Source organism: Periplaneta americana, chromosome 8, assembly GCF_040183065.1.
Source record: "Periplaneta americana isolate PAMFEO1 chromosome 8, P.americana_PAMFEO1_priV1, whole genome shotgun sequence".
NCBI lineage: Eukaryota > Metazoa > Arthropoda > Insecta > Blattodea > Blattidae > Periplaneta > Periplaneta americana.
In genome coordinates, this window is record NC_091124.1 from 20,411,041 (window position 1) to 20,423,614 (window position 12,574).

A 12,574-nucleotide genomic window follows, 5' to 3' on the forward strand; every position below is an offset into this window, starting at 1 on the left:
TGGAGACTAGGTCACGTACTACACGGACACGGCAGAGAAGTTGCCTATATAGCATGGCAATGTCACCCGAAGTTCCGGTGCTTTCTGACTCTACTAGTATATACACATTACACATATATGGATGTCTCTAAATTTGCGCACACGATCTGCATCGTGTGAATTTTTATTTTATTTTAGTAGGTTATTTTACGACGCTTTATCAACATCTTAGGTTATTTAGCGTCTGAATGAAATGAAGGTGATAATGCCAGTGAAATGAGTCCGGGGTCCAGCACCGAAAGTTACCCAGCATTTGCTCATATTGGGTTGACGGAAAACCCGGGAAAAAACCTCAACCAGGTATCTTGCCCCAACCGAGAATCTAACCCGGGCCACCTGATTTCGCGGCCAGACACGCTAACCGTTACTCCACATATGTGGACTGCATCGTGTGAATCCTGGATGAAAGTGAAGACGAAAATGTTAGTAACAAAATTTCTTTCGAAGAATTTTTAATTACACAAATGGGCAACACTGAATGCACCGTGTAGACTGAAGCATTCTTCTGATAACTGGTAATAGCGTTGTGAAACATCCATTACTTAAAGTGATTTATTAGTAAACTAGCCGTACCCGTGCGCTCCGCTGCACCCGTTAGAAATAAATATAAAGTAATTACATAATTAAAATAGGACATTTGATCCAGGGAACATTCGTGTTTGATATAAGGATAAATCGTTTATTATGTTATTTAATTTAAATTATATTTGCATAATTAAAATGCGATCATTTTGATCCAGAGACCACTCATTTGGTCATAAAAATTATTTTAGGAAATACAGGAAACGAATGTACAGAATAGCCTATCAAGTTTTCTGTGCATAAGAAGCTATTTTAATCTTACCTGTCCTCGATTCACTCAGAAGTTACTGTAATAACATTATAGCATTATGTCCATCTAGAGAAACTACACTTTCCAATGGTGAATTAATAATTAATAATACAAATCGGTTAATTTATCTTCCGATATTACTTCATACAAACACAGAAACATTATCTGTAGGCTATTTTTCATAGCTTTCGAGTGTTGCTGTCCAAGGCCCCTTATAGACGAAGTCATTTGTTTTTTAATTCATTACACTGCCTTAGATGGCAGTTATTTTAATTTTAAAACTCATTTATCTCATTAAATATCAGTCCTATCAAAATGTTTCAAGGAATAAAACTTATCACAAATTATTTTTAAAGAAACTTTTGTTATGTAACATTTTTCACGAAAATCAATAATAAGCGAGATATTTCGATTTATTTAATTCAGGCCCCCTTATAACCCCCCTTTTAAATAATGTATTTTGAATGCCATATAGCCTAAAATCTAAGTTACAACGAACTTAATTTATATTCCAGTTTTCATCGAAATCCGTTCAGCCATTATCGCGTGAAAAAGTAACAAACATACAGACAGACAGACATACAAACAAAAATTTGAAAAAAGTTATTTTCGGTTTCAGGGTGATTAATTATATATGTTAGGACCAATTATTTTAGGAAAATCGAAAATTACCAGAAAATTTTCGGCTACAGATTTATTATTATTATAGATAAAGTATTAAATACTCTTAAACACTGGACGTGACAAACATTATGCAAAATTATTTGTTGGAATTGAGGACTTACTGTAATGTAAAGGCGTTTATACAATGTATATTTCTAAATTATGTTTAAAGGCAATGAGATCAAAATGTATCCTGTAAAATAATTATTATTTCAGGAAATCTAAGCTCAGCGGAACAAAATGACACAGGAATTTTCGATTTAAAATAGTTTACGATTCATCCCTTACAAGGACTGTCATTGAACGCCTTCCGCTTTATATAATAATATAACCGACATTATACTGTGGACACTGTTTGAATGCAAATAAAATAATGTGCATTGTACAGCACACTTAATACTTACCGAGAATAATTCTATGTCTTTTCATGTTGCTCTTTTCCATTGTTGCCTTATTGTTGAATTGGTGCCATTGGTATATTCATATGCTTCCCTCTCTGTTGTTAAGTCGAACATTAATGTACTGAAAATAAAGTATCGTGGATTAGTTTATATTTATGCCCATATTATTATGCCGCACTTATGCGTACAGCACAAAGGAAAAGATGAAACTTATCAGTCATCATTTTCAACATTTGTGGTAATAGTCAAGGAAGAAGGAAAAAAGCAACACACTATTAGATAAGGAAGTAGGAAACAAGTAGAATCCTTCACACAAGGGGAATACCTATCATCAATCCTTTTTTATATTCTCTCTTTTTTCAAATAAATTGTATCTCTACTCGTTAGTAAAGAGAATAGCCCATCAATGTTCCTCTGTACTGATCACGTTTCTTGTTTTTTAATAGGTAATTAGCTCAGTGAAATTGGTGATAGTGGGATGGAGATGAGGCCGAGGATTCGCCATAGATTACCTGAAATTCGCCTTATAGTTGGCGAAAATGTCGAAAAAAACTGGGTAATCAATCCAACCGGGAATCGAACTCACGCCCAAACTCAGCCTAGGATTTTAAGGCAAAGACGCCTACCTCCTGAGCCACGCCGATGGCTCACTCTTTTTATTGTTATGTCACTAACCCTCCAGTCGCCTTTTGGAAATTATGTTGTGCTTTCTGTACAGAAGTCATAATTGTAATTCCATCAAACTTTCAGCCACAAGTAGCTCTACTGGTCGTCGCTGACGGATTGTTCTCGTCTGGTGTTTATTCCAAGTCTTCTAACGTTTTCAGTTCTCTGCATCTTTCCATTATTCTCTGGACAGTCACCCAAACAACATAACTCATACTTCGCCCATATTTCACCAAAAGAAATTGCTCTTGTAGCTTTTCTTTGCGTAACAAATTTCAGTTCTAAACTGGCTAAAAGCCCAAAAATTCTGTAGTTCAGTATAAGAACATTGTAACTCTAAAAAAATTGATAATGTTATTAATATGGGTTTAAACCTTCCCTTTACCATCTTTCTTACTATCCACATCGGAGATAGAAGAGAGATGAAAACATACTGCATTATCATTATGTATAATGCTTACAATTTTCTTTAACTTCGATTTTCTCAGAACAAGCTATCGTTCTAATTTCTAAGGATTACAGGGCAGGGTTAAGATAAAACATCATTAGCATGCAGTAATCTTTATTGCTTCCAGGACATCATTTTTGCAGAGAATTGTCTGGGATGCATTAAGTACTAATTAGATAGGAGAGTTATTCGATGTTGGAAATACTGCCCTCAACAGAAAAATATTTTTATTTTTATTTATTTATTTATTTATTTATTTGTTTATTTATTTAACCTAGTAGAGATAAGGCCATCAGACCTTCCCTTCCCCTCTATCAGGGGATTTCAACTACAATATTAAGAATACGTTTACAATTATAATTACAATTAATATGAAATTTAAAAATACAATAAAAATCGAAGTACTAAAAGATTAACTGATTAATAAAGGCTAGACAGTTTATTGTTGAAATTAAGAAGAAAGAAATATAAGGAACATTGTGAAAAAAAAAATTACATAATTGAGGTGTTATATTGATGTCTAACATATTGATTCATTTCATTTCATTCATTCATTCATTCAAGGGCAGGTCTTTCACTGCAAACCCAGCATTCTCCAGCCTTTCCTATTTTCTGCCTTCCTCTTTGTCTCCTCATATGATCCATATATCTTAATGTCGTTCATCATCTGATATCTTCTTCTACTTCGAGTACTTCTCCCGTTCACTGTTCCTTCCAGTGCATCCCTCAGAAGGCAGTTTCTTCTCAACCAGTGACCCAGCCAATTCCTTTTCCTCTTTCTGATCAGTTTCAGCATCATTCTTTCTTTATCCACTCTTTCCAACACAGCTTCGTTTCTTATTCTGTCTGTCCATTTCACACATCATTGTTGCTGTTTTTCGGTCAGTGTACTTAGGATATTTACAATTTTTTTAATTTCAAAATACTCCATACGTACACAAATCTCATAATATATGAGTGGAAAAAGTAAATACCCGAGTTTTCGTAATTTCGAGACATAATGGTATCCCGACAATTCGTACCGAAAATTCGTTAATAGGACAATTCGTGCCCCTTCGGGTCACCGGTGGCGTAGCTCGGTCGGCCGAGTCGCTTACCTGCCGCTCCGGAATTGCACCCCACTATTTAAGAACCTACGCAGTAATTATGTTCTTCTTATGTACAATATGTACATGAACTCACATACGACATTGTACATTGATTCAAATACAGTGCTGTAGTTGGGCCGGAACGCAGTTCCAGTAAAAATAATATTAGGATTCCACAATTCCAGTATAAAAAATACAGGAAATGACTAATGAAGCAATTTGGGGGCTTCTGAAATAGCAGAGTTACAGTAAAAAATTGTTTTCAACTATAACACTGTTCGAATAACAATGTGTGCTTATTAAAACTACGCGATTCTTGACCTACGTAACCATCATTGTTCTTGTGTTAAAGAATGATGTCTTTATATTTTATTGTTCGTGCATTGAACGAACAGGCCCCTTGATTGTATTACGTTGAATTCCGTAGAATAATAATTGTATTGTTCTCAATGTTTTCGCTCCGGATGACAAAACCTTTTGCTACCTATCACTGAGTTTAAACAATTTATCTTTCGATAAACAAGAATGAAGTTTAGTAAATATTTTGTAACTAGGCCTACTAATGACATTGAAAGTTGGTATAAAATGTATAGGCTGTTTTTTTTTTTTCCACGGAACTTACGTATGGTGGATAAAAATATTTTTTGACAGTCATTCCTAAAAATATATATTTTTAACTCTAGTGCCAAAAGTACTTTTAACACTGACTTTCAACTCTTGCGCCTTTTGTCAATTGTTTCTCTCCAGACGCCACAGGTAGCAATCGCAACTGATCAATAAATCGATTCAAACAAATTGCAAGCCTACTTTTAAAAAGGACCGATTTTCGTTAATAAATGTATATAAATTATATAATTAAATTTCTTCAGCATATATTTATTGATAACTATATTATGAACAATTAAGAATTACATTTAATTATATAAAAATAGGGGACAACCGGGTTTGAACCGGAGATCTCTCGATATGTATGCAATGCACTTACCACTAAGCCATAACACCGTTTGCTTGTAATGTGTTGAAGCTCCATTATTAAAGTGAAGGTGATACAGTTATGGAGAATTCGAGAGAATTGTCTCTATACCAACACGAACGAACAGCTGTTTAAAAAAATAGTGTGCCACACGTGTTAAAAAATATCATATATATATTCGCAGGGCTTGATTCAATCGGCCTGCGGTCTACAGTAGTTTTGCAAACATCCTTATTCACAAAATAAAATGTCATTTTTAACACTTGTATTTTAAATAGTGAAGTCATTTAGTGTAATTTTATTTATGTATTTAGTAATCTAAAATAGTTTGTAGGCGAGGTACTGTTTACTGTGTGTAACTAATATATTTAATAAACAAAACATAAGATTATTATAAAAAATAGAAAAATAAATTAAGAAAATATTTTCACATTGAAAGGCTTAACTAAATATTCCCTGTTGTACAGATTTATACGTAGTACTTCTGCACATTTTTTTTCGACTCTTTGCCTTCAAGCCGCGCTGCGTGGCGCCGTGGTCTAAGGCCTTATGCCTAGGACTCGCGTTACGGAAAGCGCGTTGGTTCGAATCCTCATGGGGGAAGAAATTTTCTCATGTAATTTTGGCCAGTGGTGGGACTGGTGCTCATCCACCATCGTGATCAAGAGGAGTAGAAATATTCTACTCCTCTTGATCGTGATGCATTTGAGGAGCTACGGTAGATAGTGGAATCCGGTTACGGTAACGGTTTAGGGGTTATATCATCGTGTTAACCATACGATACCTCCGTTGTGTTTGAATGATCGTTCACCTCTGAGGAAGCATGCGGGCGTCAGTCTGCTGGTCAGCCCTGGCTCTTAATAGGTTGTTGCGCCGCGAATTTTTTTTAAATTTTATTTGTTATGCGTACAAGGGACGAACCTTATCGCAAGTTGCCGTCGGTTTGTTATGATCAATTTATGGTTATATTACAGATCTCTAACTTTCCTGCATATTGCGCAAGTCACTCGCAATTAGCTCACGACATCCGTTCCCTCGCGTTAGTACGATAAACCTCCGGAATTGGAAATTATCACACGGACTCTCGTTTTTATTATCATGTTTTCGTCTCATTACTGCTACTATTATTATTATTATTATTATTATTATTATTATTATTGGCGGCCGGGTAGCTCAGTTGGTAGAGCAGCTGGCTACGGACTGGAAGGTCCGGGGTTCGATCCCAGGTGGTGACAGGATTTTTTCTCGTTGCCAAACTTTCAGAACGGCCCCAAGGTTCACTCAGCCTTCTATAAAATTGAGTACCGGGTCTTTCCCGGGGGTAAAAGACGGTCAGAGCGTGGTGCCGACCACACCACCTCATTCTAGTGCCGAGGTCATGGAAAGCATGGGGCTCTACCTCCATGCCCCCCAAGTGCCTTCATGGCATGTTACGGGGATACCTTTATTATTATTATTATTATTATTATTATTATTATTATTATTATTATTATTATTAAAGGATATCCCTTTCCAGATTCCCATCTCCCACCTGTCACATCTCTTAGGTTGCCAGGGCTGTTACATGCTCTCAAGAATGACGTAAGACTTTTAGTTCAGTATTTCGCCTATATGACTGGACTCTTAATTGCATCAAATTCTACAGTCATCCACCGGAGCGCTTCCTGTAAAAAGGAATGACAAACGGTGGTTCCCTCGTCTAAAAAAGACCTTCATATATTGAACACACTACTGGGTGTTCAGTTCAAAGTGTGTCATGCTCGCTGTATGCCGTCATGTGGCTAGCCGATGAGCCTAGAGAATTCAATCTTCCTACACTTCCGCAGAGGCGTATTACCTATGTGCCATAGAAGTTGGCTGGCTTATACGGCGTTCATTCTGAAGAGTACTTACCGATACGTAGTGGCAGGAATGTAAACTGTTTGGAAACATGTACTGAGGTGAGTTTTTTTTTACTGTCGGGATATGGGGAGAGGGTTAAGACGATTACTTACGTATTTGTTGACATTAACCTCGACGGTCAACATGGACACGAAGCATTTGATTTGTGTTATGGAATGTTGCCGTACGCAACAAATACCAAATAAATACCCTGCATACGACTTACCCGTGCAAAACACAGTTCGAAATAGGTTATGGTAGCACACAGACCGTACAGACCGCCATCTGTTGCTACGACGTTCAAGTTATACCGTACACATTCTCAAGTTCAGATTGAACGCCTTGATTAATAGGCAACTGCTCTGACATAAAAGCTGATACTCTCTTCAAATCGCTGACTCACAATAGTGACGTCATGACACACTTTCAAATGAACATCCAGTATACTGGGTTTTCAGTTCAAAATGTGTCATGGCTCGCTGTATGTCGTCATGTGGCTAGCCGATGAGTCTAGAGAATTCAATCTTCCTACACTTCCGCAGAGGCGTATTACCTAAATGCGAGAGAAGTTGCCTAGCAAGTACGGCGTTCATTCTGAAGATTACTTACCGATACGTACGGTAACGCCAGTAGTGGCAAGAATGTGAACTGTCTGGAAACACGTACTGAAGTGAGTTTATTTTTCTTACTGTCGGGATATGGGGAGAGGGTTAAGACGATTACTTACGTATTTGTTGACATTAACTTGGACGGTCAACATGGACACGGAGCCTTTTGATTTGTGTTGTGGAATGTTTCCGTACGCAATCGATGATAACAAATACCCTGCGTACGACTTGCCCGCGCAAAACACAGTTCGAAAGAGGTTATGGTAGCACACAGACTTTACAGACCGCCATCTGTTGCTACGACATTCAAGTTATACCGTACACGTTCTCAAGTTCAGATTGAACGCCTTGATTAATAGGCAACTTCTCTGACATACAGGCTGAAACTCGCTTCAAATCGCCGACTCACAACAGTGACGTCATGACACACTTTGAAATGAACACCCAGTACTTCTGCTATATTTTGAGACAACGCCCACAACAATGGCCACGCGTTTTCGTATATCAGTGAAGATACGCAATTTCTTGTGACGGGTGCAATTTCTGCTGTAGAGTTGAAATGAGCATGTTCTGGATCAGTTCCTATTTCTTATACTTGTGGGTGGTCTGTATACGTCATTTTAATCGATCTCGTTCTTCACTTGTTTCGAAAGAAAGTCGTGTTCAGGTGCAATCGTTTATTTTCGCAGAATGATTGACTTTATGCGAATTATCTCACTGTTTTCACAGACGATAACACATTTTGCTGTACACTGAGTAATAATACTGGCAGTCATTCGTTGCAGCTTCAGACACAGACGTCATACTTCAGTTGTTATTACTGTAATACGTTCGTGTAATATAGTGGTGTCCAGTTTTTACAAAAAATGAGATATGTTTACCATATTATACAGAAAAATCTAAACTATGTTATTCATAAATCATTGGAGTGAAAAACACTCAAAGAGAAACAGGCGAATAAATTGGTGAAGCGAGATGGTATTTGGAGAGATGAGGCCGAGAATTCGCCATAGAATACCTGACATTCGCCTTACGGTTGGGGAAAACCTCGGAAAAAGCCCAAACGGGAATCGAACCCGATGGCAGCTCCGGATCAGTAGGCAAACGCCTCCGTCGACTGAGATACGCCGGTGATCCAATACATTGTTTCATTTATTGCAGTTTGAGGAGGTAGCTTCGTAGCAATAATTGAATCGTTCATGAAATAAAGCTTCACTTTAAACACTAGTTGCATCAAGAACTGTTAGTTTTGTAGTCCCAACCTTCTCTGTCTGTTGTAAGTGGATATAGTTCGGGCCGCCTAGGTTCCCTGCTGTAAGTGCGTAATACCGGATGCTCTAAATTGATTGGTAAACTTTACTCGAGTAATGGATGCTTAACCCACCCAAACTAAATATTGACAGTCTTTCTGTGTTATTTCCTTATTACCAGTGCCTGTGCTTCTGTCTCATAAATACATTTTGTGAGTTTTTTCTCCGTCCGACTGATGATGATATTTATTATTATGGAGCATAACTTTCATGGACGAATATCTATCATGCCTATAATTTTGAAGCAAGTATGTTTTATTGACAATAATTTCAGTCGTACTGGCAAATTATAAATATATAGGCTATAACAAAAACTTCCTCAGGCATAATTTTTAGAGCTTGAAGATATCCGCTCAAATTATCTTTCAAAACTAATGTAATACTATCCAAGACCACTGTCGTAGCTCAGTCGGCTAAGGCGCTTGCCTGCCGAACGGGAGTTTCGCTCGGGCGCGGGTTCAATTCCCGCTTGGATTGATTACCTGGTTGGATTTTTTCCTAGATGTTCTCCAACCGTAAGGCGAATGTCAGGTAATCTATGGCGAATCCTCGGTCTCATCTCGACAAATACCATCTCGCTATCATAAATCCCATCGACGCTAAATAACCTCGTAGTTGATACAGCGTCGTTAAATAACCAACAAAAAACATTATCCATTATGGAACTTTTAAGTTATAAAATACTACTGGATACATATTAAAGGATGGAATATGTAATGTCACAGTCAGAAAAGAACTCAAAGTCGTCAAGAATTGATTCATCCCCCAATCTTGAGTATCACACATTTCAGTCTATTCAACGTCGGGAATCGAACCCCACGCTTTATCGAAAGGAAAAAGACGGTACGTAATGCTTGACGACTATTTGTGCGATAGTAAATGTTTTCTAGTAGAATGATAAAAATACATTTAAAAACAAATTCTCCAGGGATTGATATCCTTTCGTCAAATATTATTTTCCCAAAATGGTTAAAGAAAATTATGCATTGCTGTTAATACCATCCGTGAAGTTCATGCAATGCAATGCTGAGCAATATTATGGTGTGTAGTAGTCTTCCTCCTTTAAAAGAGCACAGCCTTTCTGGCTCATTGAAAGAGGTCATCAACTCCTGTAGAGTGATTTAGTAGTTTACACAGAATGAATGAAACTTTACGCCCCTTCGCAGATTTAGTGAGAAATAGCGCGTGTTCTAACAAGCAGGTGAAAGATTAGAGCATTTTCTCCGTCCACAAATTATTTTCGTTGAAACTTCGTCTCTTTCTCAGAGATTATTCAGCAGGTTCCAGATTTAAATATTTGCTGAGAGTCTCCTGGCAATCACCACACGCGGGATGCGTGTATCACCGCCAGCTCGAGGCTCGATAGTTCTTGTAATGTAAACAGTTCGTAGTGAGTGAAGAAAGAGCTCTAAAATTACACATCGGTGGGTCATTGATGAACCTAGTGAAAAACTGTTCTGAAAGAAAGACCTGTCATAGTGTTTGAGAATCCAGCCGCCGCCGATAGTTTTACGCTACACTACAAATCGTCTGTTGGGGTTACTGAAAGTCTTACGAGAAGGTGTGTATCCCACTTTCGATTCTCAAGCGCTGCCATTCAGAATCACATCGAGGGACAGTTGTTGAAGTGGGGACAGTTGTTGCCTGGAACTATTACTACGTTTTCATGAAGTATTTAAATCGATTTGAATACGTTTGCTGTATTGAAGATTCCATGAAAACGAGGATTCAAAACGATCTGAGTCTCAAGGTCGATACACCTAAAAAGTGAGATCGGATCGTATCAATACGAATTGAGTTGCTTGAAAACGGATATCGTATTCAAAACGATCTGAATACGCTAAGCGCGTGAACGATCGTCATTGTTTGATGTGTCAGCAGTTTAACCATCAGCGAGCGCAATTATGTATGTTGAAAAAGGCGTGTTGTAACACATAATACACTTACTTACTTACTTACTGGCTTTTAAGGAACCCGGAGGTTCATTGCCGCCCTCACATAAGTCCGCCATACACATAATACACTATCTACCAAAAAGTGATTGGGCACTGTTTTTGCCCCTTTAGAACCTCGTGGTACCACCTCTTGTTGCTATAACAGCAGCCACCCTGTCAGGCATGCTCTCCACAAGTTTGTGTAGGATATCCACTGGAATGCGTCGCCATTCCTATTGGAACCTGGCACTCAGTTGGACAATGGAAGTCCATCTCCCGAGACCTCAATCGCCGGTTCAATTCGTCCCAAAGGTGCTCAATGGGATTGAGATCAGGACTCTGTGCAGGCCAGTCCAATCGGTGAACATTATTGTCTGCATACCACTGCACAGTAGCCGCCGAAACATGAGGCCAACTTCCAACGTCCAACCAAGTGCCACGTTGCAAGAGGAATGGCGACGCATTCCAGTGGATGTCCTACACAAACTAGTGGAGAGCATGCCTGATAGGGTGGCTGCTGTTACAGCAACAAGAGGTGGTACCATGAGGTTCCAAAGGGGCAAAAACAGTGCCCAATTACTTTTTGGTAGATTGTGTATTTTATATTTTCCTAAAAGCCAGTATTACCATTCTTCAGTAATAGCTAGAATATTAAGTTTCTATACGTCTCATTAAGTAAACTCAACATTCTTTATATCTAAGGCAGAGTGACGAACATGTTAACATGTCGATGTCATGTTAACCAACATAACTACTTTCGAAACTTCAGCTTCCGTATTCAAATCGTTTTCAGTACGTATCGAAAATTCATGAAAATGGAGATCGAGGGGGTCGTATTCAGTACGGTAAACGTATTCAAATCGATTTGAATAATCCATGAAAACGTAGTAGGGTCTGGGTGGGAAAGAAAATAACTCACAGAAAGTGGGGGAAAAAAATAAAAGATGTATTATGATCAGTGAACTGTTAGTTCTTGGCTGTTTCATTGATTATATGATTGTATAAGGGTATATACATTTATAATTTAATTTGTTTCATCAGTATACGTTTTCAAATAAGGTTATACATTTTCAAATAAAAACATTTTTATTGTTTTTCCCCACGTATTGAGAAACAAAGAAAGAGTGTTTTAAGGGTTGCTAGCAAGAGTGAAACATTATTTGTGTTTATATTTATGACCCATGAAACTATTATTGTCAAAAAAAGGAAAAGCATATATTTTCGTTTTCCCCACAGTTACTGTTTTCCGCACATATTGAGAAACAGAGAAAGAGTATTTTATTTTCTTATATACACCCATAAACCATTGCTTCTATGCATTATATATTAAAGGAAATTGAAATATTTAAGCTCATACTTGTTCATATTTTCCAACCACAACAGTATTTCAACTTTATGTCAAAGTGTGGGTTTTGTTATTTTATTCTCCACCCAGACCCTAAATCATTTACGATATTTTGCGTCAGCCTGTGTTTTATTCACTTTGTCTAATCGTGTGCTTGCAAATTATGCGCAGTATCTAAGCAAAATGAATTGCAAAATATGGTGATGAAAGTTTTCCTGAAAATCTTCCTCTTATTAAGCAATTTTTTAGCCTATTACTTTTGCTAGGTTTTATCATTGCACTGGTACAATAAATTATAAATTTTCTTGAACATTCAGACGATTTATCCATATTTACAAGTTTTTAATTACTTGCTATTTAATGTATGCACAGTCACTATTACACCA

The 12,574-nt window shown here is 37.5% G+C and overlaps 2 protein-coding genes across 2 annotated transcripts in view; one reads left to right on the forward strand and one right to left on the reverse strand.

Annotated features, from left to right (window-relative positions):
* Coq6 (ubiquinone biosynthesis protein COQ6, mitochondrial) overlaps positions 1-12,574 on the forward strand; it is a 94,439-nt gene that overhangs the window by 39,518 nt on the left and 42,347 nt on the right. The gene's annotated exons all lie outside the window — the stretch shown is intronic.
* The window catches only part of LOC138704542 (transient receptor potential channel pyrexia-like), a 68,852-nt gene that overhangs the window by 33,197 nt on the left and 23,081 nt on the right, over positions 1-12,574 (reverse strand). Inside the window, exon 2 of the mRNA XM_069832541.1 lies at positions 1,939-2,056. Within this exon, the coding sequence (XP_069688642.1) occupies positions 1,939-1,978 (40 nt within the window). The 5' untranslated portion in view covers positions 1,979-2,056. The remainder of the gene's footprint in view (positions 1-1,938; positions 2,057-12,574) is intronic.